Genomic DNA, 22,500 nt, shown 5'->3' with positions numbered 1-22,500 from the left:
CCCTTCGTAGCGCGTTCCACTACAACCGCCTGAAAGACGACACACGCACGACACCCATTTCGCGGCCTACTTCTCGAACGACAGGATTCCGGAAGTTTTTGGCCAATTGTGTCCCGATCGGTAGGATTTGTCACGAGATAAACATTGGCATTGGCAGCGCACTAGCAGCAGCAGCAGCAGCAGAAGCTTTCATGTTGCCAAATGGCCTTTTCCGCGCCCCCTTTAGCCCCCCCCCCCCCCCCCCCCCCCCCTATTTCATACTTTCTGCGCTCCCTCGCCTCAAGTGCTGTGCCACGAAATGGCTGAACTGGCCGGCGCTCGAAGCATAAGGAATTAATAAAGTATCATCATCAGCGCCATCATCATCATCATCATCATCAATGTGTCCTCTCCGTGGCAGTGGTGGTGGTGGCGCAAACGGCACGAGTGGGACAAATAATCTAAGTGGAAGTTTTACAACCGTCGGCGACGTCGTCGTCGTCCGGCGTCCGGCGTCTGCGGAGAGTTATTCTGATTTTCCACCATTTTCATCTCGGCCGCCCGTCTTCCTTCCTTCCGGCCCGGATGTTCAATTCGTAATGTGCGCGCGCGTCTGTGTGTGTGTGTGGGTCGGCGACCAACTCGGCAGCGCTGGTTTTGCGCGGTTGGTGTGGTGCGTCGGCCTTATTTTTCCTTTTGATTTCCATTCCTTCTGTGGCGTGGCCTTTGGCCCCGAGGGTCCTATGAGGTGTGGTGGTGGTGGTGCAGTGCGCGCTGGGTGGGTCGGGTGTCGGAACATGCCCCACGGAGCATGTTCAGGGCTGTGCGGAGGCGGGATAAGCTGGAAATGATGAGGGTTATGGAAGCTGTTGCTGCTGCTGCTGCTGCTGCTGCTGCTGCGGGATGATAATCGTTGATGGCAGGCAACTGCGGCGATGAAGCGCTGGGGTGGTGGTGGTGGTGCGCGGTACGCACTTCAGCGTGACTTCTGCGGTGATGGTGCGATGGGAGGTGGGGGATCAGGGTGTTGCGTGCAAACTCCAATCATTCACCTTCTTCTTCTTCTGCTCCGTCCGAAGAATAAGGATCTTCTTTCTTGCTTTGTTGGATTTATAATTTATAGTGTTTTATTGGCGGTTTTTGGGCGGCAAACTTTTGCATTCGCTTATCGCTCACCTCTCTCTCCCTCTCTTTCCCTCTCTTTGTGTGTCTCTTGAGATTGTCTGTCTGTTTGTGGCGTTTACCCTCGGAGAGATTGGCGGAGAAGGGGGGAGGGGGGCATCGAGGCAGCAAATCTGTTGGTAGAAGATTTATCACTTTGTTTGCCCATTTTGTTTGACAGACGACGAAATCGCGACGACGAAGGGAAGCGGAACGTCAGATTTTTTGACATTTTGAGGTTCTCCGGGTTCCAATGGCTACTAGATACGCAAGGCAAGGCGTGATCTGAAGGCCCCACAGGTCGGCATTTTACAGTGGGGAGCGGAAGCAGTTCCGTGAAAAGGCAAAAGCTTCGGTATCGCCGAAACTTGGAAGCAAATCTTAAAATGAATTTACATGTTGTATCGCTAACGGCAGACAGCAACCCCGAGGGGCTACCAGTGTCAGTAGCACAGTCCAGCACTTCGGGGTCGCACTGGTCGTGGAATTTGAAGAGTCCTCCAAGCAGCTGGTGTACGTAAAACGAGATCCTGATATTATTCCAACCTTGCCAACGAGAGGTTCAAACTTGAAGAAGTAGTTCGAACGTCGAACACTTCCCCAAACAGCCCCAGCCAGCTCTCAGACACTCAATCAGACAAATCAAAGCAATTGGCTGTCAATCTTGTCCCGGTCTCTCATCCGTCTATTCCACGCTAATACCCCTAGTGGTGGTGGTGGTGGTGGTGGTGCTTCCCCAGGAGTCTCGTATGTAAATGCCCTCCATCGTCGTCGCCTCCGTCTGTGGATTGCGAGATGCTCCAAAGAATGAGCTCGGATGAACGCTCTCTGTCGTTTGGCAATTAATCAAATCAATCACCCACCCGCTTGAAGCGAGGACGATCGCCAGCACCATTACGCCCCGAGGTAAAAAAGGCGCTGACTTCATGTGCAGCAACGCAGACCTTAGAGTGCCAGGAGTTATACAGGGGACCTGGAGCTCCGGACCAAGGAAGGAAGCTCAGACGGCCCGGAATGGGATGGAATAATGATGATCATCTCATCGCCTCTCTCCCTCTCTATGTACTCGCCAGCTCAAATTAGCTTAAATGTTTGCAATATCCAAATAAATAATCAATCAGCTCGCGAACGGAGCGCAACATTCAGACGACGACGACGACGACGACGGCGCGGAAGGGAGATGCCTTTGGAGGACCTAGCCATTTGCAATTTGTTATAAGCCCCACTCACCGCTGATGGTGAATTGTTTTGCTTCATTTTTCATCATTTCGCTCGTACGGAGCGGTGCTGGGAGATGAGGCCCGGGGCTTGAGGAGCAGCACCGGCATCAACACTCGAGATGAACTTCCACTTGACGTGTGGTTGAAAAATGAACCTCTCGCCACACTCTCTACTCTGCCTGGTGTGTGTGTGTTTGTGTGTTCAACAACAATACGACGGATCCTCAGGTCATGGATCCGATGAGCGATGAGCTGCCCGCTTGGTGGCCAACTAGCCAGCCAGCCAGCCCCGGGGGCACTGAGTAGTGGAGCCCGTTTGCTCTGTGGGGTCACGGGCGACGCTTTCAGTCGTCAACACTCCCAAGAAGTAAGAGGAAAGCTCTTGGCCAACTGATTAACAAACGTGAAAAGTGAATCACTGCCCGTGTTGGGGATTGTAGAAGGAGAAGGAGAAGAAGAAGCAGTTGGTCTAGGTCCCGGTTCCGTGACTGCATTCGTATACCCGCTGCATCCTCCATTTTTCATTCCCGGCAACCATTTCACGAATGATTTAACTAGGATCTACACCGCCGCACTCTTCGATGATGTTGATACTTCGCTGAAGTGAAGCGCCCTCAAGGCACAAGGAGCTCCAGACTGTGCTTGTACTGTATCGTATCCTCCGTAGCAACGCAGCAAATCGGTTGTCTCCGTGTTGGAACTTGGAACTCCCGGAAAAAAAAAACTTAGTAAACTTATCCCCCAGCTTGACTAGACGTCTTCCGCGTGTTCCGCATGATTATCGCCACACCGGGAGCGAACACCAGAGTTTACGACAATGGTGCCAAACTGCGGTGCCAAAAGAATGTCGCCAAAGGGGCAAGCGCCGTCGACTGGCGGGTGCTGCTACTGTCGCAGGTGTGTCGCGCTCGATGAGCATTATCGTTCCACCCGGAATGCGGAAGGAGTTGGAGGCTGCATCTAATGAACATTTATGATTATGCCCCGGGACCTGGATGAAGGTTATGAAAGTACCTGGAGAACCTGGCCTCGTGGTTCCCTCGCTTGGTTGGTGCCTTGGCCCCCGGAAGGCGATGAAGTGAAAAATGAAATCAAAATCACCTACTCCTGCCTGCTCTGTCTCCTGCTTTTTGGCGCGACGCCATCACTGGGTAGCGCACGCGGGACTTCGGGGGCACCGGGGTGTCAAGATGATGAGCTTTCGCTCGGTTTGGTCTCGCCCCGTGCGGGTAATGCAAAAATCAATTTCACCGAGCATCGTCGTCATCAGCATCATCATCATCATCAGCATCATCGTGATTCGGTTGGTTCGGGTTCGTCATCCAAACAGCATCAGCAGCAGCAGCCCTTAATGGTTCTTTAATAGCTAGTAATCAATGCTGTCGAAACCATTCGCTGTGCCAAGGGTTGTGGAAGAGCAGGAAGAAGCGTCACGATGACAGTCGCTGGTTGATGGGGCGTGAGAGAGGACACACTCCAGAACCGTACCGAGCAGTAGCATGAGTAGAAGAGGCCAATCACAACTCTGGAACTCTTCCTGCTGAGGACGATCCTGGCGTTTGACAGCAGCAGCAACAACAACAACAACAACAACAACAACAACAACAACGAAAAAAAAAGTATCCCAAAAACATTCAGCTGACATTCGTTCGCTGACGCATGAAATTAGATTTGTTTGATGTTGTCTTTTGTTGGCCTTTGTGCTGGTGCCGCCTGGCCTTCCATGATGGTCCCCTGCGCCCTGCGCCCTGCGCCCTGCGCGCCATGTAAAGCGGAGAATGGTTTGTCGTTCGCGAACGGTTGGTTTTTTTTGTTTTTTGTTGCATTCAACCTTCCAGCCTCCAGCGCGAAAGTTCGCGTCGAGTTCCCGTTGGAAAATTTACCATAAATCATCGGTCGCTAGCTGTCATTGGCCGCGCGGGGCAGGCCCAGGCCGGGAATGTGGTGCTGATGGGTGGGTTTCGGGTGTCAGCCGGTTCGTTTCGCACTGACGGACGGAACCGAAGGACCGTAGGACCAGAGGCGACCGATGTCCGGCCAACTTTTGATGACGGTCGGCGAACCAATCTGCTGACCGATGCGCAAACGATGGGACACGAGAAGGATTTATGCTTTCGTCGTCGCCAACACCTGACTCCACTGTTGGCTCTGTGTACGTGTGTGTGTGTGTAAGTGTGTCGACGTGTTGTTATTAGTTTCCAGCTTAGATGATGATAAATATTACAATTCTCTCGGTGTTGGTGGATGTGTCCACCCGGGGAGGCAGGAATGGTTGTTTGCATTAAGCTTCCTGCCGCGATTAAGATGCGAATCGATGCGAACCCCCCGGGGGGTAGGAAGGGTGCAGATTGTTATCTTTGTCAACAGCAACCGAAAGCCTGAAAGTGCTCGCTGCTCTTCTTCGCGCGAGCTTTGGAAGAGCCCTCCAGAAGCGATGCGGAGCACGAAGTCGCTATGAGGTGCCTAAAGTCGTCCAAGGTCGTCTCTAGTCACTAGTCGCGGTGGATTGGGGTAGTACTGTCGAAGCGCAATCTTGTTGTTGACTCGAGTTGACTTGAGGACTTGGTTTGGAATGTCGTCCGATATAGATGTTTGCCTTGTGTCGTTCGCGAGAACGTTCCATGCACTCCGTGGAACGGTCAGAGTGGGTCGCGCAGCTCCAAATGGTGACGCACAGAAATACTCCATATGTATGAAATGCTAGATTTGGATTCGATTGGAATTGGCCAGCAGCATTGGTGGTGTGCACCGCCGCCGAACCCCATTAGATTGACCTCGAAGGTCGTACGTATTCTTGATGGTGTTGACACACTTGCGTCGTGCGTTCGATTTTAAGGTAGCTGCCAGCAACTTCGTCACTTCGGCTAATGTGCGAGTGTGTTTGAGCATCTCCGAATGCTATGCTGCTTGTTGATCATTAATTCCCTCCGTGTCGGTGGCTATCCGGTTCAAACCGGTTCCAACTCTTGACGGCCGAGCCGAGAACAAGAAGCCTCGAACCCAAATTCGTTTATTGGCCCCCTCGTGCCCCGAAGAAGGGGGATCACGTAACCCCGAATGTTGTCAACAAACGATCGATCGATGCTCATCAGCTCTTGACGAGAGTTCGAGTAATGACTAATTAGGGGGAAGGATGGTGGTGATGATGGGGAGGGCGACAAGCTGTTACAAGACAAAGGCCACGAGACTTTTTGTCATCGAGAGAACGATCGATGATGACGGGAGCGGGAAGGCGCGCACACGATACCGACTCTAATTACAATTCCGCTTCCGAACCGAAGAAAGAATGTAATCAAGCGGGACAGAAACAAGAGAAAGAAGAGGAGGAACAGTAGCATGGATGAAGGGGGGGGGGGGGGGGGGGGGTTGCGAGTAAGCGCAGAGCAATCGATTAATGGAAATTCATCGATCAAACTCGCGAGCGCGGACGCTCTCGTGCGGGCGAGCTCGCGTCAGTTTTAATTTCATTGATTTATGATGCCGGTAGCAACAACCCGGTGGGGTCCGTGTCCGGTGTTACACCTTACACCACGCGTACGAGATGGCCATCGACGACCAGGGCAGGGTTTTTCTTGCAATCATCATCATCATAGCTGCCAATCGGTAGAACAGGTCACCAATTGACACTTGTGGATGATCAATAGACACTATTAATTGTGAGCCAACCACCGCCTGTTCCACCGGGGGAGAAAGGGAAGATATTATTAACGTGCCCTGTGGGTGGATTATGAGATCGGCAATCGGCTCCGGGAATCGCCATCATGCGCATGCCATCCGGTACCCGATAATGGATGCACGCTTAGCACATGATTCATGTTTCATTACATTTTCATCGGAGACTGAAGCCCCCCCTTCCCTTCCCCAGGCCATTGCTTCCTACGTTCCTGCTTACAGCCCCTTCCTAGAAGGTTTTTTTTGGGGGAGGATGGATACAGGATGTCTTCGTTGAGCGGAGAGACCTATCCGTCATCGGCGTGGTAGGGATATGATAAAGGTATGACGATCCTGGCCAAAAAGGTGTCGTGGATGTTGCTGTTGATGACTTATCGGTTCGCAGGTTCGCAAAAAGGGTTTGAATAATGTTTGGCCACCACTGCTAATACCCTGCTATCACCCCTGCTCAGGCGGCATTCCCAAAAACCAATTACAAAAGTGGCCGCAGTCTCTCTGGATGCGGGGAGCCGGATGAGGATGAGGGGTCTGAGCGATATTGCCAGAAATTAATGATTCCGTAACATCCGCTAGAACGCGCAAAGGCGGCGGCGGCGGCGTGAGGTAGGCCGTAGAAGAGAAGGAGAAGGAGGAGAGGTCGAGCCTATACTAACCTCATTCATTTTACGAGTGACTAATTAGCCTCCGGGATTCTATTGTCCTAATGGTGCCGGTTTCGCGTCGACCATTTTTGTCGGCATTCGGCAATGTTGCGATGATGATGCTGCTGCTGGTGGCACGCTGGTGCTATTGACGAACATGATTTTTCAATTTTGTCATTAATCAGAAGATGCCTCTCGGCTGCCAGGAGTTGTGTTGGAGTTGGTTAAAAGCATTCCCCCTCACATTCCTCCCAAACGGTCCCCAAGAAATGGTGAATTCAAGCATCCACACCAGCCCAGGGACCGGTTAAAGACTTCCCCTTAATGGTCTGGCCCGTTAACAACGGATGCTTATTTAAGGTTTCGAGGTTTTTTTATGTTTGCATATGCTGTCATCAGGTCGCAGGTTTGGTCCGGGGCGTGGCCCCCCGATCATTATCGTAAACCGTATAGCGGTCCGCATCCCTACAAGGAGAACGCACTTCTGCACACTGCTCGCTCCGGTCCAGCGCCATAAAGGCCAGAAATTGGCGTAAAGGGCGAAATGTCAAAAGTGTGGTATCCTGTCTGTCTGCCCGGGGAATGTCTTCTTCTACGGCGTCTACATCGCGAAACGGAACCTCGGAATATGCTAGCCTTCCAAGATGCGAACTCACGAATCACCCCGCACCTCCTTCCCGTCGTTTCCTTCAATTATCTCCGCCAATCTCCATTCGTTTTGGGACCAAATTGTACAAACCGATTACCTCCTCTCTTTAACCACCTTGCAGACGATCCGGGACAAGATGCCAATTGCAACGCCGAGGAGAGGCCCCCTTCGTTGATGATACGCCTGATCCTGCTTCTGCTCCTGCTGCCTGCTTTGGTGCCGGTCTCGTCAGCGGCTTGTAAATGTATTTTTAATTTAGTCCAAGAGGAGACGCCCGGACTTCTCCGTTCGGTGGACAACTTTTTTTCCGTCTCGGATTCCTTTACGTCGTACGACCTAACGAAGTGCGCAACAACACCGCTTTAGCAGATCCTCCGAGTCATCCTGAAGGCCTCTGTTGTACACTAATTGAGGTGGTTCGTCATCGTCGATTGGACGTCGAATTGTGTGTCATACACGGGGAGCACGCGAAAGCACCTACGGCAAGAAGCTGGACATTGGCGTGTGTAGACAGTGTCGTAGCGCGCGCGCGCGCGCGCGCGGATAATTAACTGGCAAACAGCAAAGTCACGTGCGGCTTGTACTGGAGCTGCTACACGAAGTAGTGTGTGAAGAGAGAGTGGACGGTGGCGGTGGCGGATGCCGTACAGGACACTCGACAACCGACCGGTTGGTTGGTTGAAATCGAACGAAGCGATCGTGTTGTCCACAATCATGAGTATCCTCCGTTGCATCATATGTACGTCGACAAGCGAGCACAACGTCGTAGTGTTGGGTTGTACAACTCCATCTCCAACTCTACTACACACGCGCTGGTGTGTTCCTTTCTCCGTACCTACCGGTTCTTCCTGAGCAAAAGCACTCGCGCTGTAGAACGTTTCGAAATTCGAAAGGAGCGTCCTGGTGTTTGATATTCATTTATTCGCTGGCTTTTGGGATTCTGTTCGAAACCACACCAGGAGGAGCTGCTCCAGGTTGCACAGAGCGTGTAAAGGGTGGAATGGCGTTATGGCGATTCTGAAGTTTCAGTTTCTGGATTCGTCGAGTTCTCTCGGTCCGGTGGCGTTCCGGGCGGGGGTTTGATTCATAATTTTTCTTTTCATCTTTCGCTCATGTCCTTCCACCTGATTTTGCTATTCACAGAAAAAAGAGATAGTGTGTGTGTGTGTGTACGTGTGCTTGTTTGTGTGTCGTCTCGTGTCCTCGTCACGTGGGATGTATACGTCGTGTGTGGCCGCCGCTAGAAGAGCCGTGGTCGGCGCCGCAGCACCAACAGCAGTACCAGAAGTCGAAGCGTCAGAGCAGAGAAGGGTAGTGTGAAGTGAAGGGAGAAGCGAAGTAGGTCGTGCATCGCGCGTCTGCGAGTAAATCAGAATTGTCGAAAGTGTGTTGTCGTCCCGGTCGCAGTCACCATCGCCAGCCCAAAGCAGGTTGGTTGCAAAAGTGTTCAAAGTCGAAGTCGAAGTCGAAGTCGGTCCGGCGGTCGCCCTCTTTTCGGTTTCTCCATCTCCATCAGTGTTTGAGTATCAGTTGATTCCCCGGATTGCCGGTTTTCCCGGAGTTGTGTGTTCCGTGTGCGTGTGAAGGGTAGAGGAGGCCGAACTCCATCAGCAAGCAGTAGCCGCGAACATGCAGCACCATCCGGGCTCGTGGTACATCCCGTGGGGCGTCCCGGGGATGGGCCTGCAGAAGATGCTGGCCGTCCCGTTCAACCCGGCGACGGCCGGTTTCCATCAGCCACAGATAGCGGCGGCCGCCGTGCAGCCACCGACCGTACAATCGGTGCAGGGTGCCCAGGCGGTGCAGCAGGCGACCGCTACCCAGCAGGCCACCTACCACCATCACCACCAGCACCAGCTGCATCCGGCCGCGGCCCTCCACAATACGGCGGCCGTAGCAGCGGCAGCCGCCGCCGCAATGCACCAGCATCAGCACCAGCACCAGCACCAGCATCAGCCACTGCATCCGAACATGGCTGCCGCGGCCATGTTCACACCGCTGACGCTGCGTAGCTTCGTGACGCATCCACACCTGAACCTGGGCCAGCAACCGATGGCGACGGCAGCCCAGCAACCGCAGCAGGCACCGCCGCAGCTTACCGCCGCCCAAACCCAATCCCAGCTTACTGCCATCAATCTGAACAGTGTCGGCGTTGTGCCAGTGCGCCAGAAGACGGCACCGACCAACGGAGGCGGTGGCGGTGGCGGTGGAGGCGGTGCCAGTGGTGGTGGTGCCGGTGGTGGCGTTGGAGTAGGCGGCGTCCCATCGAACACACTCATCATGCCGATGAGAAAGGTAAGCCGGAAACGATGTTCGCCCGTGTGTGTGTGTGTGTGTGTGTAGGCTTTTGTTGTTTGCCTGTAATTTCATCGACATACGCCGCGCGACTATATGCGCGAGCATATAATAGTCACCATCGCATATGCAGGATGAATGTTCCGACCGAACATTGTTGTTGTCGTCACCATCGTCATCGTCATCGTCCTCGTTCCGGACCGAAGCCGTGGCGCTGTTGCAGAAGTTTTGATTGGAAATGAAATGGACGAACTGTTTGTGAATGCGCGAGGCTGTGCGTGTGTGTGTGTGTGTTGAGTGAAATTCAATTTACGTTTCCGTTCGTCTGTTGATTTCTAGCAAGGAAGGAGGAAAGTTATGCACGGGAGAAGGGACAACGTCCTCACAGCTGTCTTGCCTCGGTACGAGATGCTTTGACAGCTTCCAGGAGTCACACGGGGGCACCCCAGCAACGGAACGCGGATGCGGATGTGTTTACTGCGACGATAAGACACACTTTGTGCGCCGCTGGCTGTATTTACACATGGCGAGCACAGGAAGAGGAGGCTCCGACCGCTTACACCTGCACACCTACCGCCAGGGATGGGCATTCTGACTTCTTGTGGCGATTCCGTCTGTCACACCACACGTCGTCACGCTTGATGCACGGAATGGCGCCCCAACAATGCTGCTAAGAATGAGAATCGAGAATAATCTCCACTTGGTTCGCGTGTCTTGCGCATCGGACCATTATCCTTCGGGCTGGCCTGGCGTGCGGCGTGTTACAAGAAACAATCCTAATTAAACCACTCCCAGGGGCTAGGATGCAGAATGCACGCACTCGCAGCACTCGGACCTCGCTAGAGACCCCGTCATCGTCACGCCTAGAACTAGACGAGACGAGACGCGACACGGTTCTGGGGTTCGCTTCCGTGTTCGGAACGGGAGTACTCCCCGGCAAGCCAGCCGCGGTCGGCCAAAAATAGCCGGCACCGTCGCGACACGACACGATACGGGTTCCCCGGGATTCTGTGCACGATGTTCGGTCTATTGTGTCGTGGTCGTCGTCGCCATCCCCTCTCCCTTTCCACTGTCTCAGGTATAATTATAATAGCCAGCGACAGTCGGCGTCACATCGAATCATTTCGGTTGACTGGTCGTCGATCGCCACGACACCGTCGGCTACGACGACAGCTGCGAACACTGCTGCGGGTTGCACCTTCAATCCGTGGAGCGGAGCGGAACAAAAAGATAAATAAATATGATCCGCACGCCCTTTCGGGCGTTCAAAGAGGAAGGGATGGGGTGTCAGACACCTACCTTTCTGACCCTCACAGTCCCCCGTCCCTGTTCCTGGCCACCTCGAAAGGTCGTCCTTGCGGATGGACGACTGGTTCGTGATCTCTGGAGGTGATCTCCCCACCCCGGGCCCGGTGCGTTCAATTTTTACCGTCGGTGCGTGCGTGCACATCCGCCGGCGGAAGAATGGCCACCTTCTGGGCCACGTGTTAGGATGGGTGGCTGGTGTGCTGGTGTGCGTGTTGGACCGCACAATAAAAGTCGACGTTTTACGAGGCTCAAATCTCGCTGTTTAATCTTAAGCGCTCTCTGCATGCGTTTTACTATTAGAGGGTCTCGACGACGACGACGACGACGACGACGACGACGACGACAATGGTGGCCAACAGCAAAATGGTCGACGGTCATCAAGCGTCGCAGCGTTGCCACATCCAAGCCGCAACACGGAGTGCAGGGAAATAGTTTGGTTTTAGTGGCCATCCTCTTTGGGGGGGGGGGGGGGGAACATGCTAAGGACTTTGGTTCAAAAATCAAATCGTGCGTTTGTGGCCGTCTCGGGGTGAGAGGGAAGGGGACACATCCCTATGCCCGTTGGTCTCTTTGTGGTTGTTATTCGAAAATTTATCGCTTTAACGCCATCGAATCGTCGTTGGGTGTGCCCCAAGAACGTGACGAAATTGATCCCCCTATCTCGTATAGTGGCCACTGTCGCCATTACCGAGCGATCTATGCTGTGCTGGTTGATATGTGCTGCGTATCCTTGGTGCGCGCCGGTACCATTCCGTCAACGACGACGACGACGACAGTCAATCCACCGGCGGATCTTTTATTTTTAATTTGCTCTGCTCTGGTCCCCCATAACGTTCTGCTGACAATTATCATTGCTGATGGTGGTAGCAGTGCCTTAGGCCGGTCACCGTCGTCGTGTTCTGTCGTCCACATGACATGTCAACATGGTGCGTGCGTGCGTGCAGCTATGATACGCGTCTTTTGTTGTTTGAATGTTTCTAGTTCCGTCCGTTGTCGTCCCCGATTTTCGATTCCTCGTGGTGGTCGTGGCTTTAAAACTATTTCTGTTAATTGATGTATGGTTCGGTTGACCGGCCGGGTTCCGTTGGGTGCGAAACAAGTGGAAATGGACCATTTCCCCTTCCCCTCTACTGCTCGCACTTCCTAATGCCGCGACCCGACCGACCGGTCGGTTGATCTGTTACTGTTTTGCAAATCGCAATCCTGTTAGCATGTTTGCTCGTGGCCATGTTAGATGCTCTTTTCTCTCGGTACAATTTTCTCGCTCCTCTAACGCCCCTGGACTCTTGCCTCCCTTTAACGGTCACATTGGCGACGCGGTTGTATCCCCATGGTCGCTCGGTTTTCCCTCGAACGCGGAGTAGATGCCACTTACCGTTGGAGGAAAATTTATTATTTCAGAGATAAATTGTACAATTAATCACGCTGCTGAGCGCACTGGTGTGTGCGCGCGTGTGTGTGTGTGTGTGGTGTGGCCGCGTGTTTTTCCGCTTGTGTCTCTGTTGCGCATCCCAAAATAGCCACCATTTGTCGAGTTCATTTCGGAACCTCGAGCCACGACCACCACCGCGACAAGTAACCGACACCCAATTGTGTTATGAGGAAGCTGAAGAGGGGATGAAAGGGAGAGGGGGAGAGGGAGCGTACTCCACGCGTTCGGACGATCCCTGGTCGCCGGTCGAGTAATGCTTCGAAGTGTTCTGGGGCTGGCTGCTAAATGCTAATAACTCTCGCCGCGTGACCAACGACGACGTCGACGACGATGACGACGACCACGACGCGCAGACCGCACAGTGTTGGGAGTGATTTCAACGAATCATCGTGCACACATCGGCGGTGCCGTCGCCCGTTGTTTCTCCCACACTTCCTCTTGCTCCCCCACGGGGTGCTTGTGTCTTCTTCTCTGCTGAAGCTGAGGTTGACACTAACTCGCTTCTGTCCGACCATCGCTGCAGAAACCCCGCGAGGATGAGGAACGAGCCGGAAACGTAAAATAATAATTCCAATGGGGGGGGCGGCCACCACCGGGCTGCTGACTTGCCGGCACCGTCGTCGTCGTCGTCGGAGTGTCATATCCTGCGGCCGCACTTAGCCGAAGCAGCAGCAGCAGCAGCAAAAGTGAAAGCTTTGTCGCGGCAGCGGCGTTGGCGTTGGTGTTGGCGTTAGAGGTGCCAGCGGTGTGTCCGTGCTCCTCGGGCATCGGAAGCTTTTTATAACGCCAACGAGAGCCCATCCTTCTTTCGCTCTCTTTCTCTCTGTTTTTGTCCTGTCCCACCCGGAACTATGTAATCGCTCCGCTCCAATCTTCCGTCTCGCGGCCGTTCTATTTCTGGAAGGGCCCGCGACCGATGCGCTGACGCTGAAGATGAAGCTTCACTACTCCCTTTTCTGGTCTTCTCGGGTCGGGTAAGACGTGAAATGGGGCAAACCGGAAAATGGCACTTTGGATATGCAAAAATGAGACCCTGTGTGTCGTTGTATGTGTGTGCGCGCGCACAGGAGGATGAGCATCGCGGATTAATTGCTTTAGTGGAGTTTTAATAGACTTCTTCTGCTTCGCCGCACCGGAGGTCCGGCGGATGATAATGAAGGTCTCTGACCGGCAGCAAAAGAAGGAGAAGGGATGCTTAAGACGACGGACGAGTACAGGACAGTGCGAGATGGATTGGCAATCAGGGGGGAGGGAGGTCTTATTTTGTATTCCCTTGTGACCTTCAAGCGACGCTGAAATCATTCTACGGAAGGGACCAAGCAGCAGAATGCAAATCATTGCAAACTTGCGGAGTTGGTCGTCATCGGCGGTGACACGACTATCGTCGACTGTGCACCAGGAATGCACGTTAGGCTGCATAAAATTGGCTCTGTGCTGTGGTCTTACTCTCTCAATTAGTGGTGGTAATTGGTGGGCAGTGCAATGATGCAATGAGATCGGGCTGCTTAAAGCCCAGAGACGGTGATTCATTTCGTTTTCGTTTGTTTTCCCCAAGGAAAATGGCGGTGCACGGTGATAACTCATCGCTGCCTCGTGTTGATGATGAAGATGATGGTGATTGTCACTTCTTTTGGCGATGCTTACAAAACAGAAGCAGAGTGGAAGCAGAAGCTCTGTCTGAACAACTTCGATCCTGACTCCTGTCCTGAGGTCGGACGACCTTTAATTATTGATACTCTCTCTCTCTCTCTCTCTCTCTCTCTCTCTCTCTCGCTTATTGAATCAATATCAGCATCATTCCCGAGGATCACAAAACCTTCTTGGTAACTGTTGGTCGACATCTTCATAAAAAAAGTTATTTTAGAAAGAAAGAGAAAACGCTGGCGATGGTCGTCACATTAGTAGTCTCGACTGTCCCATGATCCTGCTTGGCCCCAGGGGCATTGCCGGGTATCGGGTATCGTTATGCTCGCCGTTGTTGCCATTTCCGACTGCTGTCCACCAAAACCATGACACAGGGAGATGTGCTCCCGGGGACGCATGATAAATCATTCCAAGGGAAAAATAGAACGACCGAAGCCTCCGACCCCCTCTCGTGGCGGCTGCTGGTTTTTCGCATCGGTTTTTGTGGAACCGAAACGAAAGTGATCGGAAAAGGCTACTGGGTCGGTGGTCGTACTGGGCAGCGGAAGCAGGAGGAGGAGGAGGAGGAGGATTGTTGGTTGATGGATGAAAGTTTATTTTCGGCGCCACGCGTCCCATTGCCTGGAAGCAACATCCGGTGGGGCGCACCAACAACCAACGCATTCTTAAGACCAACTCCTCGGACAGAAAGGGAGCGAGAGAGAGAGAGAGACGCGCCATGACGTGGGGCAGTGGACGCGACACGTCCGTTCGTGCCGTTCCGTTCATCAATTCTGATTTTTCTTCTTCTTCTTCGTTTGGGGACCCGGAGAGGAGCGCGCCATTCTGAATCGGAGGTTCCCGGTAGCCCCGGTTCCGGGTCGAGAACGAGATAAAAATCGATGATCGCGCGTTGGTCCAGTCCCGGACTTTCGGTTCGGTTGGTCGGTCGGTCGTCGAGTTTACAATTCCACACGCAGCAGCACGACCGTCGTCGGTGGTGGTGGTGGTGGTGGTGGTGGTGGTGGCGCTCAATCAGTCAAAACTAATTAGGCGTCGTCCTCGCCATCGAAACCGGCGAGAAGAGGCGCGCGCGCGTTCCGGGGTTCGCGTTTTTGGTCCAACGACGGTAATCTGTTTCCATCCGAATCCCCGGGGAAGGCGGAGACGTTTGTGTTTTTGCTTCGACTTCTTCTTTGTGGCGCGTAAGAAGGAAAAGAAGGCGTAGAAGGGTTCTGCCGTGGTTCTGTAGGTCATCAAGGGTTATTTCGAGGGTGGATTGACTTGCGGGAGAGAACGAGAGCGAGAGAGCAACAAAAGAAGTATTGGCAGGAAGTGAGTGGCAACATTGGTTTTGTGTAATCGGCTAATTTGTTCGGCCAACGCGACCATCGGGGGTTGCGATGATCGTTAGCCTTTTTTGCCCTACGGAGGGGCGGTGGCATTCACCCCCACCTTCCTCGCTCGACTGCTAATCGCTTGTCGCCGCGAATTCGAGAAGGAACAACGGAATTAAGGGATTACAAGTTGGAGCACTCGTTGGAGCGTAATTCGTTTAGAGTTCTACGTCCAAAACTTCTACAGTATTTTCTTCCAAATTTTCTTAACTTTTCAACATGGTCAGTCTTGAGCTTGTCAGAAATCATCCCCTAGAGTCATGATCCTAGGAGTGGCATTGACGGCGCTAAGGCAATTGGCATCACGCTTTGGCATTTGTACGTCGCTCGTCTGGGACGGTAGACGCAGTGCGGACATAAACCATCACGAAACGACTTCATTCCGTGGTATTGCATCGTCCACACACCCTCAAAAACGCTTCATTAAAAGTCTCGACCTGCAACGCAACGTGTGAAGAGAGATAAAGAGAGAGAGAGAGCAGACGCTTGAGGCGCTTATATCATATCCCACCAACCAAAGAGGAGCCAACTTACAATCAACCACCGAGCAGTCCCGAAGGACAGTGGCCCCTCACAGGCGTTAAGTCGCATCCTCTGACCGGGACCGGGAGCCTGCAGCAGGAAGAAGTGCACACCTTTCACCACCTCCGAACGTCCGTCCGTCCTCTCGGCCGCTTACATGATTGCTAACTTTATTCTCTCCCATAAAGTCACGTACGTGACGCCGCGCATGAAGACCATAGCCCACCCCCCACCCACCCTGCAACTAACGATGCTGCTGATGGTCTGATGGTCCGTCCGGAATCTTGGCCTCGTGGCATCGCTTCAAATCACCTTCAAATCGCAACCGACGACGAATCGCTTCGCGCGCGGCAATGATAATAATGCGAAAGCGATTGAACCTGCTTTGCGGTGGCGGCGGCGACGACGATGTCGATGTCGATGCGATCAGGCGTCAGAGCAACTTTTGATAAACTAGTTACTAGCTTCGGACGGGAGGGAGGTGGACTTGAAAGGAAATCGTTGGTGGCTGATCGGTGGTGGCCACCACTGTCTGAACGCCACTGTTGAAAGCAATTGCGCGTGAGTGGACTGGGCGAGTGCGCCAAACAACTGCGAGTGGCGAGAAGTTCGCGTTCGCCTGCACATATTCCACGTACGGATAAGGATGATTGAAGCGGGAATTCAACTCAAGTCAATTCCACGCCAATAATTATTCATCCAGACCGTCGTCCTCGTTTGCTGTTGCTGCAGTAGCAGTAGTAGTAGTAGTAGAAGTAGCAGAAGGGCAGCTGCTGGACAAGGGAATGGACTATCTCATGCGCTCTCGGCCATCGATCCGTCAGACTGGATCGGATTCGGAGTTCAGTTGCGAGTTGCCAGATACGCCTTTCGGTCTGTGGAGAACACCCTGGCTATGTGGAGCGCAAATATGGATAAACTGTTTCATATTCATTACATGCCACCCCCGGCATACGGATATGATACCGCGTTGGGAGATGCCGAGGTTCTTGGAGGAGGGTTACGTTCCCGAGTGCTTACGTGCTTCAGGTCATAACCGCCTTTGGCACGATGGTGGTGGATTCGTGGTGGATGTATTGGAAGTGATACGCCGGCCACACACTGGGTGCCCTCTACGTGGTTGGTTCGCGTAATCTCCCAAATCCGCTTACAACCACTCCGGGATGCGGGAGGAATGAAAATTGAAGTTGAGACTGAACTGACTTCATTGCCGGCCTCAGTTTCTCAAGTTATTGGGTTGGTAACCTGGCCAGGTGTAATGGTGACTCGTGGGCTCGCTCGCTGTTTGGATCTCGAGTCTCGTCGTGCCGACCATTGCCAGATGTCCTCCTACTGATCAATTCCGTGACGGCACTTAATTAAGACCTGGAATGTCATGCTGCATTTGTGTGCGCCATCGCCACTCGAGTTCTAAACACTTGACGATAGTAATCCGCACACAGGTGCGTCAGTCGGTGCGATAGATGTGGTTAGTTCGTCGAGTAATTAAAGTTGAATTTAAAGGCCCTTCACACCGGGAATGCCGAAATAGGTTTTCGGTGGAGAATTGACATGGAAAACGTCTCTTTGGAGAGCGTGCCTTTTGTGTTGCCGCCTGTGTGCGACGTAATGGCAGCCAAGTCCATCCGTCATCGATCGGAAATCGTGAAATTTGCGGTTTTCCTATAATTCATCGACCGGGTGGTGATGCCGTTCGTTGGAGTATCGGGAATGAAGCGTCCACGCCACCACGACCACATCCGGCACGCCAAAGTGAAGCGCACTGTTCTGTTGTAGTTTCCAAACCTCAGTGCGAGGAAGACCAACGTCGGTCCACAGCTTCAGACGAGAAGATTGCTTAAAACCGCAACATTACTGTCGTCGTCGTCGTCCCCTGAGGGGGTTTAGGGTGGATTTGAAGTGAAGCAATCAGAGAAAACCTATCCGGCAGGTCTCGTTGCTCGGCCTCGGCCATGGATTTGTGCACAGGAGAGCTGGTTGAAGGGGGATGAAGTTGTTGAAGTTGCACCCGTTACGAACCGGTACCGGCAGTCCCCCCAAAAAGCCCCGAAGAAACGAAGTCTCTCAAGAAGTCGAATCGATATCTCGAGCTGTAGTCAGATTTTTGAAGGTTATCCGACTCGTCGCGGTACTCTTACATAACGCGAGCCCCCCACGTTCTACAGGACGACGACCGGTTCGACGACACCGTGTGTGTGTGTGTGTGTCTTATGAGACACACTTCAAAGTTACAGCATTTGCAGAGAACGTTCTCACATTTGCTACTTTGCAAGTAATCGGAAAGGGTTCACTTCGGGACGAGTTAGTTACATAGGGGTGGTGGTGAGACTCCCCTCATAAGGGTCTCGAGTACTTGGAGTCTGGGAGCCCTTTTCCGGAACCGTGTCCGGGAGAGGTGTTTACGATTACTTTGGTGGTGGTGGTGGTGGTGGTGGTGGTGGCGGTGGAAAGACGTTGTGTGGTGAAAGGCTTTGTTTGTGTCTGGTGGCGCCTGCAGGCGGGCGAGAAGTGAACCCCCAAAAACTGGAATCAAACTCCTTCTTCTCGAAGGAACAGCAGTAGAAGTCGGGAACCGGAATCGAAGTCGGGTCAAGGCAGGCAGGCTGGCCGGCCGGCCGGTTCGATGGGGTCTGCGGAACGGCGAGGACACCAATTTGGAACCGGGCCATTGCCGTTCGGTTCGAGAATGGCGATGAAAATCGATACTTTACAAATAACTTATTAATCTTTGAGTGAAAATTTGATCGCCTTCCCATAGAAGGAGGGAAGGGGGTGGCAGCACAGTCGAGGCGAGGCGAAGGAACGACCTCGAGGGGCTGGGAACAACGGCAAACAAACGATCTAATCATTGGCTACACTGTTTTTGGGTGTGATAGGGATAAGTTTTCCGGCAGTTGTTGGAGGAAAGGGAAGCTTGGGAATGGCATCCTGGCACCACCTCCGGCACCTGATACGATATTGAGTCCGGGTTCTTTTAAATGGGAAGCAGCAGGGAAGAACCCGTAGCTATATAATCTGCAGGAAGTGCGTTCCCGTAGCTGGTCATTGAGATTAGGTGGAAATTTGTTTTCTAAACCTTCCCTTTTGTGAAAAGCAACACAAACAAACAATGACACTTAATACACTGGGCAGTTGTTTTGAGATTATTTCGATCGGTGGTGGTAGAAGGAGGTATTGTAGTGAAACCCTGGAAAAGTATGGTCCAATCTTCTGTTTACAGAAATTTGGCATTTTGTATATATAATCTAAACCATCAATTTTCATTACTATCTATTAATAATGCCACATGAAAAGCCTTTGGTTTCGATCGACCATTGATGATGTCACCTCATGCCTGCCCAAAGCAGGAAGAAAGTTGGTCTAGTGAAATGGTTTTTGGGAACGAATTAATGGACTACAAAGTTTCCGTTGAGTAATATTAAATCCTTCTTGAATCCAGGATGGATTTTCCTTTTAAGTCGGAAGCACTGCCTAAAATTTAATGTTTCCGATCAGCTGCTTTTCTGGGGACTTTTGTAAAACGTCGATTGTTCTGTTCCCTTGTTTAATTTCTTCGAATTCGAATGGATAACACGAAAGGTTCAAAACTGTATTGTGTCCAATTGTGTGTTTGAAAAAGCACGTCATCTTTGCAAATAATGCAATCCTATTATTGCTTTCTTTCTAGCATTACATCTATACTATCCTTTCGTTCTTGCACCCATTATCATTTTTGATTTTATTACCATACACTCCAATGCACTTGTAACACAAATAATGGTTTATTTTGCTGTCCGCGCTGCAAAAAAACGACGGGAAATGTAACATTTAATACTCTCTGCATCGTTGGAAAACTGTTGAGCAGTTGTATAGAAATTGGCTGCAGTTCAAAAGCTCTAACTTTCATTTTCCGAACCAACCCAATTGTCTGAATTGCCGTTTCCCAACAGCCGAAAAAGTTGTCCTCTAGGAAAAGTTGTCTAGGAATCCTCTTTTTTTCTCGGACCAAAAGATTGATCCCCACCTTTCCACTGATGGTGGTGGTAACTACAGAGCACCAGGGAGTAGGCGCCATCCCCCCCCCCCTTCCCGCTTATTGCTTTTTGTCAACAACCCGCTTTCGATCGGTGATTGTATCCCATAAATTATGCTTCTCCCCGCCCGCATAAACCGAACGCCTACCGGATCATTTCCTTTCGTTTTTTGCCTTCAATTCTCGGCTCGCCGGTTCCCTCATTGCCGGTGGAAGGGGATGGGTGGTTCTCCTCGGTGGCCACACTATTTGGACCGTGTCCAAATCGCGCTGCTCCCCACACTCCCTGTCGAGACCAATCTCGCTATCGATGCGATTTCGGGCTTCTTTATGAGCTCTACCCTGTCGTCCCTGTCGTCGCCATCGTTGTCGGCGTATCGACAGCTCTCGGCCATCCCAGGCCCTACTGCTGTCCGTCGACATGCTCCCATGCTTTACCACGGGACTCCCCTCCCCCCACCTCCCCCCTGAAAACCCTGAGATCTTGGCCAGATCGTTTCGGGGCTTTTTAACTATCGTCGTTTGCATCCAAACACTTTGTGGGTCAAAGTGTCATGCGTCGTTTCCTGCGGTGGTTGGTGGGTTAATGTGGCTCTCAAAACCTCCCCCCCTCCCCCTTGTTGGCGCCCCTTCCTTTTTTTCCACCATCTGTGTCTTGAAGCGCGCAGTAGTAGCTTCTCCTATCTCCAGCATGGCGTCTGTGGGGTGGCTGTTTTTAGGGGGGGCAAAAAAAGGGTTAAGATAGATGCGTTATGTCGGTGTCCGTTTTTTTTTTTGGTGCTTTCGGGAGGGGATCTTGCTCCTCGAACTCTTCGACGCTGCTGCTGCTGCTGCTGCTGACGAAGCCAATTATCGTTAGCAAGTCCCAACCGATGTCCCAAAAATGGGGAAAGCTATTAAAGTTAGTGAAGGGTTTTTTTGGCGGTAAGGTTTGGGGGCTAGTTTTGGATCAACCTCTAGTGTATGTGTGTGTGTGTGTGTGTTTGAGAGCTGAACACTGTTTTGGCAGTTGCAGTAGATAGAGATGATAGAGACAAGCGCACGGATAGCTTGCTGCAGAGCGTGAGGAACATAACAAAGATGGAATCATCTGAGTGCATTTCTGTCTCTGTACTTGACGTGTGATGCCCTAGTTCTGGTTCACTGGATGACAATGTTGATGTAAAACCCAACATCGACATCGATTATGATCTTTTCGCATCGGATTGTCGGATTGTCGGATTGTCGGGGCGGTTGTTTGTTTTGTTCTCGGTCTCCACAATGACATTTACACTTTCCCAGTATTCCTCTGAGAAGAGGTCTCTCGCGCATTATCTCGCACATAAATCATTGCCGCTGTCCCAGTGTCGTCGCCAGTTTGCCATGTTGAAACAGCAAATCCCTCTCTCGCTTTCACTCTCTCTAGGGAGAGAGAGAGAGAGAGAGCAACAATCCACGAGATATTCCGCGGCCTAAAGCGAAGGATTGCTTTCCCGCATTTGAAATCTTTGATTACTTTGGCCTCGTTGGCGTCGACTATTTTTATGATCAGCACTGTACAAGGGCGGCGCGCATGTTCGGCTGCTTTCAACGGCCAGCAGCACTAGACCAACGACCACCACCACCACCATCAGCAGCACCCTTTTCGTGTCCGCTGCTCAGTCAACACGTTCCTGTTGCGTTCCTGCCAGCTAGCCAGCGAGCGAGCAGAGCAGAATGCCAGCTGGCATGATTGCGCCGCTGGCAGACCAAATCGCATTAGACAATCCGACCGCGCTATCCGCCCCCCGGTCTGTCTGTGCTGTGTGTGTGTGTGTGTGTGTGTGTGGCCGCAGGGCAAAAGGTTTTAACATTTCTCTTGTCCTCCTCTTTATTTTTGTATTTTTTTCTCCCCGCATGTGGTCGTCGTGTGTGTGTGTGTGTGTGTCTGAAGTGTTTGTTCTGTTCTGCTTTTGTTGGCAGCCGAACATCTCTTTAATCCAAATCGCGTGCACTTTTGTCTTTTCGGTCTTTCGGAGACGACGCTGCCGCCCATCACGCGCCGCCCGTCTCGTTCTCTCCCTGGGGGGGGAGGCCGCCACCGGACCAGTTGATGCTTGGTCTGCTTTGGTTGTCGAAGTGCTGTGGGCCCCTCGACCCCGTTCCCTCCATCTTATTCCTGTTTCCAACGAAGCCAAAGCCATTCGGGAAATCTATTTTGGTTGTGCGCGCTCCTCTCGCGACCAGCCAGCCAGTCGGCCAGCCCCCGAAATGTCGGCGAATGTCGTCGTTTATGTGCGTCTCGTGCACGGTTTGATGTGCGAGGTGGTGGGTTCCACCTCTTCCAAGAGATCGCGCCGCCGAGTGCGCCAGAGTAGTCGCCGGGCCTTAGCGCCCCGGCATCAGTCATTAGCCATCAGTAGCAGCACAGTATCTACTAGCGCTAGCGAGGGTCTATGTGTGTCTAAAGGAGAGCACACTCTGGACCCCGAAGGTGTGTATGTGCGCGCGCGCTGTTGGCCTTTGGCAACTGTCTTAGGTTTGCGAGGTTGGCAAAGGGGGGTGGTGCGGTAGAAGGGCAGCGACCGGCGGCAGACCGGCCAGCGGGGCCAGCATTACTTGGCGTCATTT

General features: G+C 52.5%; 1 protein-coding gene across 4 annotated transcripts in view; it reads left to right on the top strand.

The window, feature by feature from the left end:
* The window catches only part of LOC125960197 (pseudouridylate synthase RPUSD2-like), a 200,352-nt gene that overhangs the window by 76,069 nt on the left and 101,783 nt on the right, over positions 1 to 22,500 (top strand). For 3 of the 4 annotated variants that reach the window (XM_049693438.1, XM_049693437.1, XM_049693439.1), the window contains exon 2: positions 8,466 to 9,617. The exons of the other annotated variant lie outside the window; for it this stretch is intronic. In XM_049693438.1, the coding sequence (XP_049549395.1) occupies positions 8,952 to 9,617 (666 nt within the window). In that variant the 5' untranslated portion in view covers positions 8,466 to 8,951. The remainder of the gene's footprint in view (positions 1 to 8,465; positions 9,618 to 22,500) is intronic. 4 annotated transcript variants of the gene reach the window in all.

The sequence above is a fragment of the Anopheles darlingi genome, chromosome 2 (genome assembly GCF_943734745.1).
Source record: "Anopheles darlingi chromosome 2, idAnoDarlMG_H_01, whole genome shotgun sequence".
Classification (NCBI taxonomy): domain Eukaryota; kingdom Metazoa; phylum Arthropoda; class Insecta; order Diptera; family Culicidae; genus Anopheles; species Anopheles darlingi.
Note: the sequence above shows the minus strand (reverse complement) of the source record. Positions and strands in the feature narration are given on the sequence as shown.